This window comes from Syngnathus floridae, chromosome 21 (assembly GCF_059516105.1).
Source record: "Syngnathus floridae isolate MCC-2025c chromosome 21, RoL_Sflo_1.0, whole genome shotgun sequence".
NCBI lineage: Eukaryota > Metazoa > Chordata > Actinopteri > Syngnathiformes > Syngnathidae > Syngnathus > Syngnathus floridae.
This window is the reverse complement of record NC_142433.1, coordinates 5,980,027-6,001,758: the sequence shown is the minus strand read 5'-3', so window position 1 is coordinate 6,001,758 and position 21,732 is coordinate 5,980,027. Positions and strand designations below refer to the sequence as shown.

Below are 21,732 nucleotides of genomic sequence, written 5' to 3'. Positions count from 1 at the left end.
ATTGAAGCAGCTCTCTGTACAACGTTTAATTCAGGCATCATGCGGGGCAACTGTGCGGCGTCCAAGGACCCCGTCGGTTAGCTTGCTACCTAACCGAAGAGGACCGCTCGGCGGCAGACGTCCATCGGCATATATGCGCTTGTTTCCCGGCGGCGCACAGCCACAGCTTCTGCGCGGCCCGAAACAACGTTGGCTCACGTTCATTCCCCGTGAGAGAGGAGCGAAAACTTCCCCGACCTTAAAGACCCAACCGAGGGGCATTTGTGGATACTTTTACAGCCTCCTTTTTGCGACAAAGTGGGAATCCCTGACGCTAAAGGCCCGAAGCTAACCGAATTAGCTGGCTGCTAGTTGATGTTTTCGCGCAAGGATTTTTAAAAATCACCGACTTTGCACACGTTTTGCGGACGTTTTGAATATCTTGAGGTGTCTGGTAAAGGTTTTGTGATCTTCTATGTAAGGTTTTTGTTGGAAGGAGACACAGGGATGACTCCGAAGCCAAGTTGTCAACAAGAGCTCGCGGCGGACTAATTGATGGTCGCAAACATCCAAGACAGGGCAGTCCTCACCGCGCAGACCACCGACACATCTGCAGGACTATATTAACCGACCAGGGGTCTTCTTTCCAGCTGACATTTTTTTTTTAACCCCGTCCAACTCCCCCGAGATGGAGGACCGCGACAATATGGAGTACTTCTACCAGCAGGTGCTGCAGAAGGATGTCACCCGCCGGTTGCAGGTCGGCCAGGACCTCATCGACTACCTGAGCGACCCTTCTCGCTCGCCTGATGTGGAGCAGGACAAAGCCCGGCTCGACAAGACCGTCGACGAGCTCACCGGTTGGATCAACTCCAGCAATTTCAAGGTAAAAGGAAAGACGTGTCTAACTTTGATCCAGGGTCCATTATTTTCCTTACATCACTATCAAAACCAACACAATTAAGGGGATTTATGCAATAGGAAAGTGGACCAGTCCTTATAAAGCATTTCCCCCCCCCCCAAGTGCATCACATGCTCCTCTCATCACTCATTGCTGGAAAAAAAACAGTGCTATGCTTCCTGTTTTGGACAAACATTGTTCACTGGGGTCTCATTTTCCATTAGTGGCATGAATTAAACATGATTTCATGCTTTTGACGGAACCCATTGTCAGGATGCAGAATCCCCCCCCTCCCCTGTATAGGATGGGGGAGGTGTCATGGGAGAACTCCATCCTCGCGGCGCTTTCTGTGTCCCTCTTGATGCTGACTTGGCATCCACTTTGTGTGCCATATCAAGTGGAAAACCCCCCAACTAAAACTGGAAAAATGATTCATTTTGCCAGAATCAACACTCCCATCCTGACCGCCAGTCAAAACATTCCCCAATCTCGTTTTAACTCGATAAATGACATCTGCACTGATTTGCTTAGAACAATGTTTCATGGGGTCAACGGACAAATCATTTTCAGTGGGTAAAATTGGCTCACGTTCATGTTGACAAATGGAAATCACATTTAGTCTTTTGGCTGTTTCGCCCCAAGTTGGGAGGAAGCGCAAGAAGACATTTGAGGAAATGAAAAATGGTTCAAAATGAGAACTTGTGTTTCTGTTCAACAAAGCGTTCCAGTGGAAAAATCGTGTCGTACAGCTTCTGGTGAGAGAATACATAATCCGTCACTCCAGCTGTTGGACACGCCTTCCACCTCAGACTCGACAGTAACCACAGACTCGGCTAAAAACACGAGAGGCGATGAAAAGTGACGAGGGCGGATTGGACATTTATCGGAGGACGAGGCGACTGTCACCTCTGGCTGTCAAGATGGCGTGAGAGCCCATGTTTGCACTCGGGGCTGATCCATGTTGGGATGCAAGGTCACTGTCCACATGTGACAACGCTAGTCTGCATTAAACAGTCGCTAATCTCGCTATCATGCTAATGAAGTTAATAAAGCAAGTGAGAGCATTATGGTTTTGGTGAGCAGCTGTTGTTTTACGTCACGACGGAATCGGATTACGCAAGCTGGCAAACATTTGCACGATTAAAGCACAAAGTGGTCTCTCTGGACTTTTTGTGTGGACCCCCCCAACTCAGATTCTGCTCACCAATTAGCAAACTAAGCCGACGTACGTCGCCTGCACAAAGAGGCCATTGATTCCCGACAAAATATTCCAGCATTCCTCAAGATTTTTTTTTAATCACGATTGTGTGTGTAAATATTTGGACTGTAGACCTCATCAACCCGCTTACCTGCTTCAAGGGGTCTTTTGACTAAAATAGGCAAGGGGTTTCTGCGTTCAGCCCACTGAAGTTTTTAGAGTCACGATGGCTCACTCAATGCCAAGACAAGCATTCCGTGTGTGCGGATGGGATCCCCATAAAAAAAGTGCAATGGTGGAAAAAGTCGACTGCGCCACGCCAGATGGGAAAGCACCCCCCCCCTTCCCACTCGGCCCCTCCTCCACATGTGGCTGATTTAAAATAAATGGCTTGAATGTTCACTGATGAGTTTTTCTGTTTGTTTTGACAGGTGGCGCTGTTGGGCATCGACATCTGCTCTGCTTTCGTGGACCGCCTTGGCGAGCGCTTTCGGGGTCACCTGGGCACAGGTAAGCGAGCCACTGCGCCCAAATCCGTGTCATTTAATTCACACAATCATCGTGAGTGAAAAAGTCTTTGGGTCTCGTTTTGTTTCGATCACAACAATTCATGGACTTTTGCTGTCAGTGCCTGTCAAGATGTCCTCGCCGTCTGTGTCGGCCACCCCGGCGCCTGTCATAAACAGTCGTTCCGCCGTGTCACTTTTATTTCTGTTTTCTCAAAAGCTTGACACCTCCCATCCCCTGTCGTTTGTCTCTCCGCAATCGCTCCCAAACACCGGCTTGGCACACTAAGAGGTTGACATCATCCGGTGCAACTAAGTGCTTCGTATTGATCTTGAAAAACATTTGCTGGGTTCCTTTTACCGACGTTGGCTGAAAAAGAAGCGATTAAACAATCGGAGTGTGTGCCTTTTAAGCCCGTGATGCAACACAACAAGGCTTTTAAAGCTCTCATTATTTGTCTTTGTCGTCATGACAACTCACTGTTATGCAAGCACATGGACAGCAAAAGCAGGGATGACGTCGTCTCGCTTCACAACACGCCTACTGACTGTCATCTGCAAGATGTCCACTTGGGGCCACTCCTCATTGTTTTTCCTCTCGCAGTCCTGCCAGCCCTGGTGGACCGGCTGGGGGACAGCAAGGACCAGGTCCGGGAGAACAGCCAAGCGCTCATCCTTCGCTGCATGGAGCAGTCGGCCTCGCCCATGGTAAAGCTCTCGTTCGGCAAGCGCCCACATGAAGACGAACGCTCCAACTGACTCATTTGCAGAAGCCGTAAATCATTTAAATCAACAACATCTTCCGACCACTAACTGAATGTATTGGGTAAAAAGTGACCGAAAGGTGGATTAGAATCTATTTTAAAAGGCATTTGAATATTACGACAGTGTTGGTCATTTGTTGCATTTAGCTGTTATATTTTATGATCTTCAAGAAAATCATTTTGATGATATAAAAAAAAAAAAAGCATCACCGAGCGCTTTAGCGCCCTCTTTTGGCCTCCCCTGGTCGCGTCACAGTAGTTCGCATCTCCTGGTCATATGCGCTGCCAATTGTCACCAATGTGCGGCCGCTCTCTTAATCTTCTCAGAGACCGGCCGCAATTCTTTGCTCATTGCGCTCTCGCTGTCCCTGCAGTACGTTTGGGAAAGACTGGTGCCCGCCTTCAAACACAAGAACTTCCGCAGCCGAGAAGGACTCTGCCTTTGCCTCAGTGCCACGCTCAGCTCGTAAGTTGGATTTTTTTTTTTTTAATCACTTCTTGGGACAAATAGCATGATGTACTTGCCCCAAAGTTATGTTGAAAGTATGTCATGTTCCGTGGGCTCGCGTAGCGTCACCCTCTGGGATGAATCCTTTTAGTTTCTACATAAAAAAAAAAAAAAAAATCCATTTTACAAAAGTCTGCCGCCTATTAACAACCACTGGAGTCCTTACACGATCTCCTGGCCTAAATTGCCAAACATAACATCACCACCACCCCCGCCTCCGCTTAGAGACACTTTGACCACAAAGGCAGAAACTTGCTGAGGCAGCATATTCTCACCATTTCTTGTATTTTATATCTCAGCTACTCACACTAAGCGCCGCCACATGATACTGCTGCCCTGCGTTACTCGAGCTGCTGCGCCACGCCAGTCATCATTGGCAGACAGCGGCGAACGAGTCATGGATGCTTCACAAAGAAAAGCGTTTTCTTCTTGGCGCTCAATGTGAAGCACAGAGAAACGCTTTGCAGATGTTTCTCACTAACTGTGTCACTTCACAGATGGAACACAGCGGCCTAGTAGAGTGGAGCCGCCAACGCTAGCGCCTTTATGCTAATAGTTAGCGGCGGCGTGCTAGCTGTCCAGAGAGCACCGTAAATCACTCGATGGGTTTATACCATTCTGATGACAAATAGGTCAAAATATGCAAACGTCATTTAAAAATGTAATAATAAATATTGAAATGGAAAAATGTGACAATGTTATGAAAAATGAGCAAACGTTTTATTTCTGACATCGCCATTGTGTGTGTTGCAGGTATGGTGCCCAGACGTTGAGCCTGAGCAAGATTGTTCCTCATCTGTGCACTCTGACGGCGGACCAGAACCCTCAGGTCAGAGTGACAAAATGCCATGATGAGCGTTATTAGCACCGAGTTGCGCATTTTTTTTTGGGGGGGGGGGTGGTCTTACCAGTCCTTTTAGCCCCAAAGCTGAAATCTGTTGCCGTCATCTACCCGGTGATAATCCACCCGCGCTCTGTCCCTACCAATCAGCGTCGTGGACGCCCGCCCCCCACTTGCCCCTTTGCAACGACATCCAGCCGTCCAATCGCGGCCGTGCAATAAAACCAGTAAAGGTTCCCTGCAGGGTTTGTTTTCTAATGTGTTTTCCTCACAAGTGCACTTAAGGATGCATGACTAAAAACAAAGATTGCAAGTGACATAAACAAAAGCCGAATGAAGGTCATGTACAAAAACCTCACAATCACACTGTACACATTTTTTGTCTACAAAAAAAAAAATATTTTTTATCTCTTGACTAAAAAGATCCAGAGTATTATGGGCGTCATCTTGAAACTTTGACAACCTCCTCGTTTCATTTCAATGACTTTCTACCAGGCTCTGCAGTGCTCCTGTTTTGGTTAGCAAAGTATTCACCAGCATGTCCGCTTGCCAACGCTAACCGCTCTGAATTGCTCTGTGCAGGTACGAGAGGCCTCCATCACAACCATAGTGGATATTTACCGGCACGTCGGCGAGAGGGTACGAGCCGACTTGGCGAAGAGAGGACTGCCTGCCGCGCGGTCAGTTGTTTTCTCACACGCACACACAAACGAGCGAGCACAAATCGTTCGCTCGGTCCCAGGCCATGCCATGCGCCACTCTGCCCTTCACAGAGACGCTTTTTGTCCCGAGCACAATGCTGACTGTCGCTGGTTGGGTTGGAAGAAAGGGCGGGGTGGGGGGGTGACATGTGTCCTTTAGTCACCCTGCTTACACGGAGAGATGCATGACTTTAAAAACGAAATGACACAGAAAAAGTGCGAGGACAAACAGTGTCAACTCTCAACTCATGCCGGGTTGAAGTTCTGCTGACGCTATCACGGATCAAGTTGAAAAGCTTTGCATCAGATAAGGCCGAGAACGAGGACACTGCATCTTGCATTTTGAGCTTGTGTTGGAATCGGGAGTTGTCAATGCTCGTTTTGGGGTGGGGGGGGGGGGGGGGGGGGGGGGCTCATTTTGAGAACTTGTTCACATCTGCCAAACTGCTGCTTGTTGTCAAGTTGGCTGCCAAGTTTGCCGCAGACACGGATCACCGTTAGGCTGTCTGTAAATGTGGATTTCGGGATGAGGCAAACGTGAAGAAGGCACACGGGGTGAGGCGAGACACACATGGCTCTCCAGCCCCTCCCCCCTCTGTGTGCGTGCGTGTGTGTGGGGAGGTTATGTAAAGGGTAAGGCGATCTGCTGGCTGCTTATCACACGCACAAACCTTGGCTTGACTGTGCACCCCCCTAGCGTGATTGACATATCCAGAACGTATGTAGAACAGTAGGTGGTGCTTTGTTGCGTGTACGCTTCGTCCCCCCCCCCCCCATCCCCTCGCGTCCCCCCTCCCTTCGGAGAGCCACTGCACCATGTTGGATACAAAGAGCTGAAGAACGGAGAGAGTCACCGGCTCGGCGCCCGACGGGGGGAATTTCGGAGCGCAAATCGGGAGCCCGTCCTCTGTTTGGCATTTGAATATGCAAACGCAAGGAGGTGGAATCCATTTCGCCCGTCGGAACACAAGCGGTGGGACGAGCGCGCCTCAGCCCCAGGCGTGTTGTGTTTCTATTTTTGTCATACATGTGCAAGCCGGCGGGGCGCCGTCCATCTTGTGTTGTCGACACACCCACCACGAGAGACCCTCACGTGCGATGCCGAGAGAAGCAAGAATAACAAACGGATCTGTTTCCCCGGACTTAACCTTCCTTCTCTTCTCGCTCCAGGTTGCAGACCATCTTCGCTCGCTTTGATGAAGCTCTGAATTCGGGCAACATGGCTCTCAGCCCCAGTCACGGTCAGTGTCTCATTTTATTAACTTGGCTGGGCGACGCCCACCATCTTGTTGAGTCATGTCATGTCAGAGAGATTTTCCTCTTGTCATGTGTGTGCGTGTCTGTGTGTGTGTGTGTGTGGGGGGGGGGCTTGACAATGTGCTCTTGTGATTGTGTCGCCCAACTGCCATGTAATCGGACCTAACAGGATTAATGGTTTTGTGTGTGTGCGCAGCAGTACAGTGCGTGACCTTTCCTTTGTCCAAGTATAAATAGAATCCACGTTCAGTTTTTATTTTATTGTTTTTATTTATTCACAACTATTTGATTATATTTTTTATATATTAACACAACAATTTTAGGTCTTTTTTTTTTGTTAGACAGCAAAACTTGAATACTTCTGCGTATTTCAAACGTCAAATTTGTTCGCCGAATGAATTACATCCATGTTCCAGAGTTGTCAGCGTCTATATCGCAGCCGTCCGCTTGTTTACTCGCAGCGGCTGTATTTGAAGATGCCGTCGCCGGTGGCAACTGGACGGAGACGGGGGCGGGGGGGGGGGCAGGCAGAGTGTGTTTACTTTGAACTCGGGCAGCTGCGTGGCTGCATATCAGCTCGCTCGGGTATTAACCGGCACGTGCGTCCAAATCGTTAGAATCCAGCAGTACTGTACCGCACACCTTTGTTGAGGTAACGAGCTGAACCTGACGAGATAACGCCGTCATCGCCCTCTTCGAAAAAAGAAGTTGACCGAGATCTCGTCACTTAGCCAGCCAGTCAGTCAGTCGGGTCGCCGCTTCTTCCGCCTGTCACCTCCTCGCCCCCATTCAGCATGACGGATGCCGAAGGGAAGGAGGGCACGACAACGACGGAGGCGGCCCGGATTCGAGCAAGCTCCAGCCATGGCTTTTGGGAAAGATGGCGGCCGTAAGCGCGTCTTGGGTAATCCCAGCCGGCTGCGTTGTCGCTGGCACCCGGACAAAAGATGGCCATGGTGCGCTTTTACACAAAAATCCGCTTAAGCTCACCACTAAAGTGGTGCCATATTTATATGATTACAATTGTGCCGTGTTGTATGAAAAGAAAAAGGATTTTCCGTTACGCTTCTTTTGCAGGATTTCTGCCACTGCGTGTGTGTGTTAGTAGAGTTGAATGTTATTTATCGCCTTCCATGAAAGATTGATAGATTTGACGGATCTTTGGAAGAATTTGAAGATCACCACAATTTCTGTCAAAAATAAAAGCAGTGATCGTCACAATATAAATTTCCATGCTATAAAACCTCCGGATTTTATCGCCGCCTTTAAACCTTAAATCGCTTTCTGGAAAATAGCTTGGTTGTTGTTATTCAGAAAAAGTCAGTCTTGAGTCTTTTTTTTTTTTTTTTTTTTTTTTTCTGAAATGATAGCTGTCAGGCCACAAAAAACAAAAACAAATCGGTGTACAAGCCAAACACATTTGTCGCCTTGCAAAGTGACCGCAAGTAGCATCTTTCCTGGCCTGCATACTTTTGATGTTGACACCAACTTCGCTTACTTCGCGTCCACAGCACACACACACACACACACACACACACACACACACACACACACACACACACACACACACACACACACACATACATTTGCAGACAATCTCATTGTGCTCCAATGCCTCAGCAGCGCTGCGAACGGAAAGCGTGACCGCGTTTCCAAGGCCGGGCGGGTTGCCAGGGGAAATCTGTGCTCTGAATATTACGCTTTATTCCCCGTCGCCCTCAAATGATACCTGTCTGTCTGACTGTCTGTCTGTCTGTCTGTCTGTCACTATGAATCCAGGCTCACATTTTGTCGGGAACGAGCAGGCAATGCTATTTTTCTTCTTGTGTTGATTGCGACGCATCCATTTTGGGTCTTTCAGAACAACGCATCCTTGTGATCGCAGCCGCTTATTAGTTTCACTGTGATCTCACACGTCGCCACGGCAACCGTGTGTGTGTGTGTGTGTGTGTGTGTGTGTGTGTGTGTATGTGTGTGTGTGTGTGTGCGCTTGTTGCCTGGTCCTTGCTCATCCTTACCACCCCCTCATTTCCTGTCTTTTTTTCTTCGCCCTTTGTCAATAATTGTGGACGAGAGTCTGATGTGAGGAGAAAAGCCAGCAATTTTTTTTTCTTTAAACAAAAAATGGGCACCCACATAATTGTGTCACTCTTTGTCATTTGTTATTAAACAACCCTCCCCTCAAATCTTACGTGGAGACTGTTGCCTGTTGTGTGCTGTCAATGCTAATGAGGTTAGCTTAAATAGAAATTGACAGAAACCCTGTTAAAATTCCCTGCGTGCATTCACGTGTGCTGCCTCCGCACTGGCTGCAACGGGATGATGTCACCTCTCATCCCATTGGCTGTTCAAATGCTGGCCGAGAGCGAAGGGAGGGGACCGGGAGAGCGAGATGAGGGAAAGAAAATGCCGGTGCTCACAGGGGCGGACGGCTTCTCCTTTTGGGGGACCGCGTTGCCGTTAGCCCGGCGTTTTTTTTGACGAGAGGGTCTGGCAGAAGAGGGGGCACCTGCCAGCGTGCCCACCTCCCTCCAGAATGAGGAAACTGATCTGTCAGCGCATCTGTGACTGTGAGTGTGGAGGCGGACCCGGGCGTTGTTTGCTTGCTCCTTTGAGGTTTTCGTGTACAGGTCAGCTAATGAATGAGCAAAGGTGCCGGCGGCTTCGGTGCGTTTGTCGTCCTCCGTCTTCATTGTCACATGATTCCGGGCCAGCTAGCCCGATAACCGCCATCGTTTGTGTTATTGTTGCAATCGTGTCACTGTCAAAATGGAGCCATTGATTTTTAATATCAACATGCATGAAGATGCGAGAAGACAAACTAACTGCTTTGGCCCGTCCCCGCAGATCGAAGTTTCGACGATGACGACAGTGTGGATGGGAACCGCTCGTCATCCTCGGGGTTCAAAGTCCCCAAAGTCCCGAAGAAGACTGCCGAGCCGGCGGCGGCCCGACGGCCCAGTGCTACCGGAAAGCTAGGTTAGCATGCCGCTCCTTTTGAAATACGACGCTTTCATTAGCTTTGACAATCAAGCGCCTTCCAACCATTCTTCTTCCATGTAATTATTGTGCCCATATAGAATTGATCAAATGCTAACATGCCATGGACTGCTAAAGATTATTCCTCTTGAGCGCTTACCGGAATGCTAACGTGCTAACACCCGGTGACATTTCAGGGTCCAAAGAAACCGCCGGGGCTATGGACGAAGACAACTTTGTCAAAGCCTTCACAGATGTCCCAACTGTCCAGGTACATTGACATCTTCTCAAAAGAAGTAAAAAAACTTATAGACCTCGTTTGGGTTTTTAATTCTTAAAACAAACTCTTCTTTTAGATCTACTCCAGCAGAGATCTGGAGGACAACCTCAACAATATCCGGGAGATCTGCTCCGATGACAAGCATGACTGGGACCAGCGGGCCAACGCCGTAAGGAATCGCCATCGCTGTTTGCCGACCCCACGTTTATTCTGGGGGTTGTTTTTGAAGGCGTTTAATTTTCATGTCATCAGATGAAGAAGATCCGCTCCCTGCTGGTGGCCGGCGCCACCTCCTACGACTGCTTCTACCAGCACCTCCGCCTCTTGGACGGCGCCTTCAAGCTCTCGGCGAAGGATCTCCGATCCCAAGTGGTCCGGGAGGCTTGCATCACCGTGGCGTAGGTCTCACTCACCTTGTTCGATGTTATCGCAAAATCTGAAGATGGCATCTGCACACGTAGACATCTCTCCTCCGTGCTGGGCAACAAATTTGACCACGGCGCCGAGGCCATCGTCCCCGTCCTCTTCAACCTCATCCCCAACTGTGCCAAAGTCATGGCCACCTCTGGCGTGTCAGCCATTCGAATCATTATAAAGGTACATCAAATCGAAAAAAGACACTCCAAAAATACAAAACCGGTTCTAAAATTGTCGCTTTGTTGTCCCTTTCTTCCAGCACACTCACGTCCCGCGACTGATCCCCTTGATCACCAGTAACTGCACGTCTAAGTCGGTGGCCGTTCGGAGGTGAGACCACGTCAAGGTACTCGACCAAAATGACTTGAGCCTAATCCAAAATGGTGCTCACCAGGCGCTGTTATGACTTCCTGGACCTTCTGCTGCAAGAGTGGCAGACACATTCGCTAGAGAGGTGAGGGGGGGGAGCCACATGGGCAAAAGTTTTGGGACACCTCGCCAGCTCACACAGGATTTGGAAAATTTTTACTTTGCTGTATTATAAGCAGGATTATTTTTAAATAATTGACTCACAACCCTCCATTGCAGGCACACGGCTGTTTTAGTGGAAAGCATCAAGAAGGGAATTCGAGACGCCGACTCAGAGGCGCGCGTCGAAGCCCGCAAGTAAGCCACGCTCGGAAATGTTTTGGTTCGAGGAAACCCGAGTCCTCATCATGTCATCAACTCTTTACCCGCTTCTGCTTCAGGGCGTACTGGGGTTTGAGGAACCACTTCCCGGGCGAGGCGGACGCGCTTTACAACTCTCTGGAGTCGTCGTACCAGCGCACCCTGCAGTCGTGCCTGAAAAGTTCGGGCAGCGTGGCCTCGCTGCCTCAGAGCGACCGCTCGTCGTCGTCTTCCCAGGAGAGCCTCAAGTAAAGCGGAAAATACATTTGAGCAAAAATTCTTTAAATGGTACAAAAATCTTTGCTTGCTTAAAATGAATATTCTCTTGCTTGCACAGTCGGCCGCTGTCTTCGAAATGGTCGGCAGCTCCGGGGCGAGGTGAGTCCACACAAATATTCGCAGATGCAACACACACGTAACGCGCACACACACACGGAGAACATCATCCTTTCATTGTCACGCTCTTTTACATCCCATCTTTTTATTTTCGTACGGTGATTCCTGCACGTGTTTGGATTTTTTTTTTTTTGTCATGACCTTCCCCCCCCACTGCTCCCTCCCTCCCCACCCCGGCCGGCACCACAACAGTCTGTGCGGGTTCAAAAGGCAGCGGGTCGTTGTCGGCGGCCTCCCTGCAGCGCTCCCGCAGCGACGTGGACGTGAACGCCGCCGCCGTGGCCAAGCAGCGGCACGCGGCGCCGACGCCAAAGGGGCCCAGCCGCCTGCCCCCCGGCTCCTACGCCTCACTGGGTAAGGGTGGCTGTCAATCAAGGCGGCGGCCAATCGGAGAGCAGCCTGGGGACGACACGAGGGCTCCTCGTTTGCTGTTGTTTCTTCCATTTCCTGACGCTTGTGCTTTGCATGCCACGCGGTTGGAATCATTCGTGCGTTCCTGCTCCCCGAGTCGCTAAATGCAGATTTCAGTGTTTCAGTGCATGTTTGAACATCTATGACACGATCTCCACCAAAGTTACTAACTCGCACTTCTCCTTTCTCTTCTCCACTTTTGGGCTTTCATTCCTTCCATGTTTTTTCTCCCTTGCGTTCACTTTTTTTTTCAATTCTTCCTCCTTTCCTCGTTTCTTTTCCATCCTCCTCCCTCGCTCCTGTAAAGATGATGCCTCTGATAAAACGGATGGTAAGATCATCTCTTTCTCCTTCCGCCTCTTCTTCCCTTCACCCACTCAAACTCCCTTTGTGTGACTGCACAGCGCCGCCTGCTGTTAATTATTCACACTTGCGTCCTAATTCACATCATTGCCCTGAATTACAATCGGGGCTCGGAAACGTTGTTTGTCACATTAATTCCATCCGTGCTAACGCTAAGCGTAATCTGTCCATGTTGGCACATGTGTGAGTCAAGCGTGCTGCCTCCTTGCAGGTCGCGTGCGGACCAAGCAGCCCTTGACGGCCGCCAGCAGCGTCTCCGCCCAGGTGGACTCGAGGGGACGCAGCCGCACCAAAATGGTCTCCCAGTCGCAACGTACGTCACCTCCGTCACGGCGCATCTCTCAAAGTGTGAAAGTGGCAGCGTGTGTGAGTGTGTGTTTTTGGTGGGGTCACTTTTTGTATCTGTTAGCCTCACGGCAGTGGCCATGTTTTTGTGCCTTCAGGTTCCGACGAATCCGATTGCACACCAGGTATTTTGTGAGAGTGGGTGTCGGATACACAATGTCAAAATGTGTGTGTCTTGCTGTGTGTGGGAATAGTGGCCCACACGCTAAGCTCTCATTCAGGTGTTTTTGTGCAAACAAGAGTGGTTTCTTTTTTTATTTTTATATCAATTCAGTGGAACCTCTGAGGTCCCATAAGAAACTAATCTTAATAGTCATAACTTTTTCTGTTCATATGGATTAAGATAGCGCATAAGGTTCAACCACCATTTTATTTTTTTATTTGAAAAAAGTAGATGCCAAGTATGTTAACCATGTTTTTTATCTTATTTTTTTTTAGATTTTTTTCTCTACTTTTATGTTTGCTTCTGGTTATTTAGAGAATGTTTGTATGTTAACCATGTTTTTTTATCTTATTTTATTTTTTTCTTAGAATTTTTTTCTACATTTATGTTTGCTTCTGTTTTTTTAGAGAAGTTTTGTAATAGGTCAACCAGTGCTCGTTGATTTTTTTTTTTAACAACATTTTTTTTTTTTATACATATTTTTGCGCATTTTACTTTAGAGGTTCCACTCTGTTTGTGCGTGTGTTTTTTTTTTGCATGCAATGTTTCACCACCGAGCTTCGGTGCGGAACACACAAACATGGTTCCAAACTCTCCGAGCAGCTTTAGCCAGTTAGCCAAATGGACCAACTGGACCGTCCGCTTATCGTGCATGTACAAGTGTATTTTTTTTCTCATGGTGTGGACCAGCTTCGCTTCGATGTCCCGACACGCACCACTCGCCCTCCTCCTCCCATCCAGCTCTACCATTTCGTGGCCTTCTCATTGTTATTCTTATGAAATTCAACCGTACCACGGAGGCGCGTTCTGAGCATTTCCCATCCTGTGTTCCAACCTCATCATTCACCTTAGTTTAATCTGCTGTCCCCCCCTTCCCCTCCCTCGCCCCCTTCCGCGGCTCAGGATCTCAGTCTGCTACCCCCGCCGGTGGTAAGAGCCTTAATGCCTCCTTGTTGTCCTTATTAGCCACTTTTCTACCAAGCATTGATAGTCACCTCAAGCTCGTCCTCTTCCCCACAACCCGGCCAATGCATGCTGGGGTGCTCGTAGGGATCACTTACCACTGGGCAAATCGGGGTGGCAAAAGTGAAACATTATTCACCAGCTGGTTTAAGAATCCACTTCTGAACAAATTATGCATTCTGTTGCTAACCAAAACAGCAGCCTAAATTTGTGGCGGAATGCCTTGTGTGTGTCTGTGTGGCAACCGTCTTCATTTGTCTGTTTTCCTGGCTGACGAAAAGTTGGCTTGCACTCATGGCGTGATGGGCACATGACTATGAGTATTATTGATTTGCGTTCACCTAACTCGATGTCCTTTCCTCCTAAAGCGGGAAGCCGCAGCGGCTCGCCCGGCCGCGTGCTGACCACCACTGCGCTCAGCACCATGAGCTCGTCGGCCCACCGGGTGCTACCAGGGACCGCCGGGGACGGGCGCAGGAGGAGCCGCATCCCTCGAAGCCAGGGCTGTTCCAGAGATTCTTCCCCCACCCGCTTGTCAGTCGGTGAGTGCCAGAAACAATTCTTTTTTTTTTTTTTTTTTTTTTATAGCTAATATGGCCGTTGTGTCCCCAGCGTGAGCATTATTCAGACTAAAATCTCAAGTCAAATCCGTCCAAAAAGAAAAAAAAACATCTTTTCTGGGATCTCAAAAGTTTGCACACCCTCCCGCTCCCTGTCTGCCCTCCTTTCTCTTTCCATCTCCCGCTTCACCAGCTCCCTCCAGCTTGAGTTCCGTCTACAACGGCGCCAGCAGAGGAGGTAAGGCTGTACCCCGGAACCGCCTCTCCCACCCCGCTCACCGTCTAAGCCTTATTATCCGCCATCTCGATTCAATCTCTAACGCCGCATGATCCTCGCGTCTCCGTTTTAACGAATGAGCCTTCCGCTCGACGTCGTTTCATCTTCATCTCTGCGATTAAGCCGGCAATTAACCGACTGGCTGGACATCTACTGCGGTGCAATCAAGCACTGCCTCCCTCTCTCCTCCCTTTCTTCCTTGCCGCCATCACTTCAATTCATCTCACTTCCTTTGTCCCCTGTTCGCGACGGCCAAAAGCAATTATGCAGGATGAACGTGTTCTTCAATGTGAGCACGGAAAACTTTTCCGGAGATCAATAGCGAATCAAAAACTGACAAAAGCAAGGAAGAAAGTCCTCCTTTGGAATTGCTAGCCTGATCTCCCCGAAAGTTGACGCGTGCTCACATTCCTTCCTTCATGTGTGTCACATTTTCCTCCGCCTCCTTTTTTCCTCACATTTGTCCTCTCTTTCTCTCTCTTTGTCTTTCACACTCATCTCCCTCTTTTTTGCCGCACTCTCGATCCCCCTCGGCTCAGCCCGGGGCAGCCGCATCCCCCGGCCCAGTATGAGTCAGGGCTGCAGCCGAGAGGCCAGCAGGGAAAGCAGCCGGGACACCAGCCCCGTACGCTCCTTCACGCCCCTCGGTGAGTAGCGGTAGCCGGCCCCCCGATTGCCCTGCCCCGGAGGATTGACAGCAAAACAACCCAAATCACTTGCACGTTTTTTTCCCCCACTCAACGCCGTTAGCATGGAGCAGCGTAGTGGGGGGCTAATGTAAATTGTGTGTGTGTGCGTTTGAATCTGGGTTGCAGCCACGCGGAGCTACTCTCGCTCCACGGGAGCTCTCCACACACCCGACACTTTCGGGGCCGCAGGTGAAGGCTGAGTACTTGCACTTGTTTTCCGTACCGCAAGCAAGCGGTCAGCCTTGATTTCACATCTTTTTCTTTTGGTTGCTCCTCGACTTTTCTGTTTTCCTCTTCTTGCCTTTTTTTTTTTTTTTTGGCTCATTTTTGCATTTAGGATGGCAGCGCCTTCCAGCGGAATCGCATGTTTCCTTCCCATCATGTTACAAGCAGTGTCCCGTTTTTCTTTCAGTTGCTTTTTGTCCTGAAACGTCATCTAACCAATCACAACATCAGCTTACAGTTTGATCATGGATGAGTTGTCCCCGACGCCTTTTTTTTTTTTTTTTAAATCAAAGCATGCAAGCCCTTCTTCGTCAATCGCTCCTGTTTTTTTTTTGTACTCATCTTCCTCTTGTCTGCCTTCTAAATAGGCTCCAGCTTCGGCATGGGTCAATCCAGCCGCCTGTCGTCCTCGGTCAGCGGCATGAGGGTCCTCAACACCGGCTCGGACGTGGAAGAGGCGCTGGCGGACGCCCTGGTAGGAAAGCCAGAATCTTGCTTGCCTGTGTGCGTGGAAACTAACCCTGCCTCTACCTCTTGTTCAATGCTGTCAGCTGTTGGGAGACATACGATCTAAGGTCAGCCTCTTTTTCCCCTGCCTTGTACTTTTAGTCCTGTCTGGTCTTGCCTTGTCTTGTGCGTGTGCGACTCAGAAGACCGCTATAAGTACCTGGAACGTTTATTTCTTGGCCGTCTTTTTTTCCCAGGAAGGTTACTGTGGCTCATTGATGTTTATTAGCAGCGTGAGGTCACACAGGAGGAAAGCGGCTGATTCCAGCTTCATTTGCCGCATTTGTATTTTTTTTTTTGTATGTGTCGCAGAAGAAGCCGGCGCGGCGGCGCTACGAGAACTACAGCATGTATTCGGACGACGACGCCAACAGCGACGCGTCCAGCGCCTGCTCGGAGCGATCCTACAGCTCCAGGAACGGCGGCGCCATCCCTACCTACATGAGGCAGACGGAAGACGTGGCCGAGGTTAGTTTGTGTGTATGGAAGAGCGTCAAAATTCAAATGAGCGTTGCGTCTGATATTTTGTGGACTGTCCAGGTGCTGAACCGCTGCGCCAGTGCCAACTGGTCCGAAAGGAAGGAAGGTCTACTGGGCCTCCAGGCCCTCCTGAAGAATCAGCGCACTCTCAGGTGCGCACAATATCGTGACACCGGAACCACCACTTTAACATTCCTCCAGTTCCATTTTTACGATCAATTTTAATTTGCAGCCGCGTGGAGCTGAAGAGGCTGTGTGAGATCTTCACTCGCATGTTTGCCGACCCGCACAGCAAGGTAAGGATGCTTTGCATGCGGGTGTGCATGTCACAAACACGCAATCGTCACGTCATTTTTTTTCTCCCGCCATTCTTCACTGTACCGGATTCTGCCTCCCCCCCAAAAAAATGAGGAGACCACAGCAGCACCCCCCCACTTCCCGTTATGGAACGGCAACCTTCACAACTGGTGTTTGAGGCTCCGAATGTTTTTTTTTCTCCATTTTGTGTGTAGTCAACATTTATTTTGACACTTTCAAACGCTGGGTCAATTTGACCCGCAGCAGAAGAGGCGGGTTAATCACTAAGGATGCATGACGCACACATGAACACACAAACCGGCATGAAGACTCTTGTAACGGCATGCCACGCCTGAGTGTGCGCGTGACCTCACTGGACGGACCGTCGCTGGCCACGTTGGCTTCTTCTTCCTCTTTCAAAATTGTAGAGAACTACTTAGGCTGTTTTTTTTTTATAACCAGCTTCACTGCGCTCCCTCTAACTCGCATGGGTCCCTTTTCCTGCCCTGCCTCCCTTTCTTTTTTTTTGCCCCTTGGATTTTTTTTGACCTTTTGATGATTTCAATGAATTTCAGCGAGACTCCGGCAGGGTGTACGGCACGGCAGAATCCGGTATAAGCTCAGCTTCCTTCAAGGTACCGCATCCCACCCCCTCCCATCTCATTCTGCCATTTTTTTTTTTTTTTTGTGTGTGGTTCCCTCTTGGCATTTCCTCCGTGCAAAGCGTCCCATTTCCAGACGTTAGAGTCTGCAAGGTTGTCTCTTTTGAATTCTAAGCAGTGTGTCTTTTGTGTTTCTCATCCATGCTGCTGCTGCTGTTGTGGTCGCTCCTCGGAACTCCACAGAGAGTAAGTGTGTTTGTGCCCCTCATTCAGATTGGATGGTGACTGAGTACTGGTTTCCATGATGGGCGTGGTGGGGGAAAGGACCTCATCTTAACTGTGCGTTTTCAGGTTTTCAGCATGTTCCTGGAGACCTTGGTGGACTTCATCCTGGTCCACAAGGACGACCTTCAGGACTGGTTGTTCGTGTTGCTCACCCAGCTGCTAAAGAAGATGGGCGCCGACCTGCTGGGCTCGGTGCAAGCCAAGGTCCAGAGGGCGCTGGACGTGACGCGGTTCGTGGAGAAAACACACGCACATTAGTTAGCACCCCAGCGCTTATTTGAAAGCATCTTGTCCCCACAGAGAGTCCTTCCCCAACGACCTCCAGTTCACCATCCTCATGAGGTTCACCGTGGACCAAACGCAGACCCCCAACCTCAAGGTAATCCACGACGATGTCTGCTGGCGGTAACCATGGTAACACGTGTCGCAAACTCGCTTTAAGGAGGTTCTTTCAGGTATCACATTTGCACTTCCGCCTTTCTTGCTACGTTTCTCGCTCGGCACATTAATTGACATACGGGAGCATGCCATTTTCCTTATGCGACGTGTTTGAGAAAATAAGAGTCAATGCAGCTCTGTATTAACTCTCAGCCTCAGTACATTGAAAGTTTCCACCTGGCACAGACAACACGGCGCCCTCTCATCCCACCCTCCTCTTCCAAACTTCCTCCCGTTCCTTCCCTCCCTCCTTCCTTCCCTCCTCACTGACTTGATGCCGTGCTTCTCCTCTTTCTCTCTGAAGCCTGTGCGGAGCTCGTGTTGCGGGCGCGGCGGGGGAGGGTCCGGGGTAAAATTGTTCCCCCCCAGGGCGCGGCGCCACGCCTGCTCGCTAGACGAGCAGGCCGCCGCCTGGAGTCGCTCCTGCCAGGTCAGTGCGCTCCGGGGGGGAGCAACAGTGTGCCGCGCCGAAATCATTAAGGGGGCACGTGTGGCCTTCCTACTGCACTTAAGAAACATGAAGTTGACTTTTTTTTTTTTTTTTTTTACCCCCCATTGTGTGTTGGTGGGTCATGTTGCAAAACATGAAACGCTAACTCCATGTTTGATTTCTATTGAAGTGATTTTGTCAGGCCGTGTCTTTGATTTCCAGAGCCGCCGCTGTGGTTGAACGTGATTTCATGGCCTCGTAAGCTAAATGTTTGCATCATTGTGATATGTCGCGGCAGGTGAAGGTGGCCATTCTGCGGTACATCGAGACCCTGACGCTGCAGATGGAGGCTCCTGACTTTGTCAACTCCAGCGAGACTCGGCTGGCCGTCTCGCGCATTATCACTTGGACCACCGACCCCAAGAGCTCGGATGTCAGAAAGGTGCCCGGGACTCTCCGCCTTGGGACGTTTTGCGCCGCCGCTGTCATACGTGATGCGTGTTTGTGGCGTCGCAGGCGGCCCAGGCGGTGCTGATCGCCCTCTTCCAGCTCAACACGCCCGAGTTCACCATGCTGCTGGCAGCGCTGCCCAAGACCTTCCAGGACGGAGCCACCAAGCTGCTCCAGAACCACCTGAAGAACACGGGCAACGTGGCCCAGGTACGACGCCGTGCCGCGCCAGACCAGGCTTCGCTACATCCCAAATCTGACCTAGGTCCGTTACCTCCCCCCAGGCCACGATAGGCAGTCCGCTGGCCCGACACACCCCTCGCTCTCCAGCCAGTTGGTCCAGCCCGGTGACGTCCCCCACCAACACATCGCAGAACACCCCGTCACCAAGGTAACACACACCTTGCATCTGCTTCTCAAAAACAGCAAATGTGACTTTTGCTTGTGTGGCGGTCGGCAGTGCATTCGACTACGACACGGAGAACATGAACTCGGAGGACATCTACAGCTCTTTGAAGGGCGTCACCGAAGCCATCCAGAACTTCAGCGTGCGCAGCCAAGAAGACATGAACGACCAGCTCCAGGAGGGCGGCAGCGCCGGCGTGGACGGCCCCGTCGACGGCGGACGCACAGCTCTGGACAACAAAACTTCTCTTCTCAACACGCCCCTGCTCTCCTCCAGCCCCCGGGGTGCCCGCAAGCTCCTCTCAGACTCTCCGTACAAACCCAGCCGCAAAGACGGCAGCATGGATGACATGGAGCGGCTCACGGATGGTAAAAGGGGTGGGAAGAATTTCACTTAATTGGACCCTGGTTCAAATTTAAGCATTCTGATCCAGGAAAGTGTTTACATACATTGACATCGGTTTTGCTTGTCGGCAGAAGGCGGCATGGACCAGTCGGAGCTGATGGGCGACTTGCTGAAGGAGCTGTCTAATCACAATGAGCGTGTGGAGGAGCGCAAGGCGGCACTCAGTGAGCTGTTCAAGCTCATCCATGACAACACGCTGCAAGTGTGGGATGAGCATTTCAAGACCATCTTGCTGCTGCTGCTGGAGACCATGAGCGACAGAGAGGTACGGCCCAGCTCAGCTTTTGACCAGGTTGCATTTGGTTTGCCAAGGGACACAGATCAAATTATCTGGCACTAACCCTGAGAAATGATGCGTAATCCCCCTCCAGCCTGTGATCCGCACGTTGGCTCTACGGGTCCTGCGGGAGATTCTCAACAAGCAGCCGTGGAGGTTCAAGAACTACGCTGAGCTCACCATCATGAAGGCTCTGGAGGCGCACAAAGATCCCCACAAGGAGGTAAACGAGCCGTGTACAGAGGACCCCGTTTGTGTGCTGTTCCTCATGCACTACTGCAAGTCTAAATTTGGACATGCCTGGATATTGTACAAACCCATAAATGTTGGCAAGACAGAACAGAGCAACGCTACAATTGTCATTGGTGTGTTGGTACAGGTGGCACGGGCGGCCGAGGAGACAGCGGCCATGCTGGCGCTGTCCATCAGCCCCGAGCAGTGCATCAAGGTCCTGTGCCCCATCATCCAGTCGGCCGACTACCCCATCAACCTGGCCGCTATTAAGATGCAGACCAAAGTGGTGGAAAGGATCCCCCGCGACGGCCTCGGAGGACTGCTGCCCGAGATCGTGCCGGGACTCATACAGGTAACAAGGGAACGGCGGAATATTTGTTTAAAAAGACCAAATGCGTGAAAACACAATCACGTGATTGTGGGTGCTCAACAGGGTTATGACAACTCGGAGAGCAGCGTGAGGAAGGCCTGCGTCTTCTGTTTGGTGGCCATCTACGCCGTCATCGGCGAGGACCTCAAGCCGCACCTCAGCCAGCTCTCCAGCAGCAAGGTGAGACTCGAGTGGCTCATCAAATCAATTTTGTTGACAAAAATATAAATATCTATATTCTTTTGTACTTTCAGTTGAAGCTGCTGAACTTGTACATCAAGCGCGCCCAATCGGGCTCCAGCGGCAGCGAACCGCCATCAGATGGCCTATAGTGGAAACAGCGCCCTCCTGTGGCATACAGTTGGAAACACCTGTCACTCAAGGATGATGAAAAAAACGTCCGTCCCATACCCACCTCCTCATTGGCTTAAATGACCAATTGAAGCTCACTTTTTATTTTGATTAGGATTGAGTCCAAAAGGTGCTGACCGGCAGAAAAGATAAAAGTCATAAGCGGTACACAAGCAGACGTGCTTGGCTATGCATGACTCGCCGTTTATTGTTTATTTTTTGGGTTCTTTTATCCCAGTCCTAATTTTTTTTTTTTTTTTAAACGAATGTGAACAAAATGTCCGCCCCTTTCAAAATGATGGCAATGTGGATATGTGTCTTACATATGAAAAAAGAAATATCCCAAATAGTCCTTCATGGGGGTGTGCACATTTACTTATTTTTCACTTTCTTTCCCCAGCCTTGCTCTCTTTACTCTTGTAGATTAATTTTTTTCTTTTACAGAATCAAACATGTCACTTTGTCTTTTTGCAGTCATGTAACCTTTTAGTTTGTCTGTTGTCCTATTCCGCTTTGCGTCCTCTCCACCCACGTTCTGTGTATTTCCAAAGCCGTGCTTACAAACACAATAAAGAACTTGTACAGATGATCGTTTTGTTCTATTCTTTTGCAGCAACAAGTTTAATAGAAATGATTATTCATTCCAGAAATTACAAATACACATTTTGAAATGTGATAATTTGTCAATTTCTGGTAACAAAATTAATCAATGGAGGTAGTCAAGTTACTTGTCATCGGGTGTGTTCTTTTTTTAATCTTATGCAACAAGGCGGGTCTCCCTGCCCCCCTCTGAGCTAAAAAAAAAAAA

The 21,732-nt window shown here is 49.8% G+C and overlaps 1 protein-coding gene across 1 annotated transcript; it reads left to right on the top strand.

The window, feature by feature from the left end:
• The first annotated feature begins 75 nt into the window (after positions 1–75).
• clasp2 (cytoplasmic linker associated protein 2) lies at positions 76–21,513 on the top strand. The gene is made up of 44 exons (XM_088366100.1): positions 76–865; positions 2,510–2,588; positions 3,189–3,292; positions 3,723–3,814; positions 4,610–4,685; positions 5,280–5,377; positions 6,569–6,639; positions 9,503–9,634; positions 9,832–9,905; positions 9,991–10,083; positions 10,167–10,312; positions 10,376–10,511; positions 10,591–10,661; positions 10,726–10,785; positions 10,920–10,997; positions 11,081–11,248; positions 11,338–11,378; positions 11,589–11,750; positions 12,115–12,138; positions 12,382–12,483; positions 12,614–12,640; positions 13,582–13,608; positions 14,010–14,183; positions 14,395–14,439; positions 15,018–15,125; positions 15,294–15,356; positions 15,761–15,867; positions 15,944–15,967; positions 16,212–16,367; positions 16,440–16,531; positions 16,612–16,675; positions 17,252–17,311; positions 17,522–17,524; positions 17,630–17,793; positions 17,864–17,942; positions 18,730–18,873; positions 18,948–19,091; positions 19,166–19,272; positions 19,342–19,664; positions 19,764–19,957; positions 20,064–20,192; positions 20,349–20,555; positions 20,637–20,753; positions 20,828–21,513. Exons 1-44 carry the CDS (start codon positions 668–670, stop codon positions 20,903–20,905), a joined length of 4,641 nt encoding a protein of 1,546 aa, XP_088222226.1. The 5' UTR covers positions 76–667; the 3' UTR covers positions 20,906–21,513.
• The last annotated feature ends 219 nt before the right edge of the window (positions 21,514–21,732 follow it).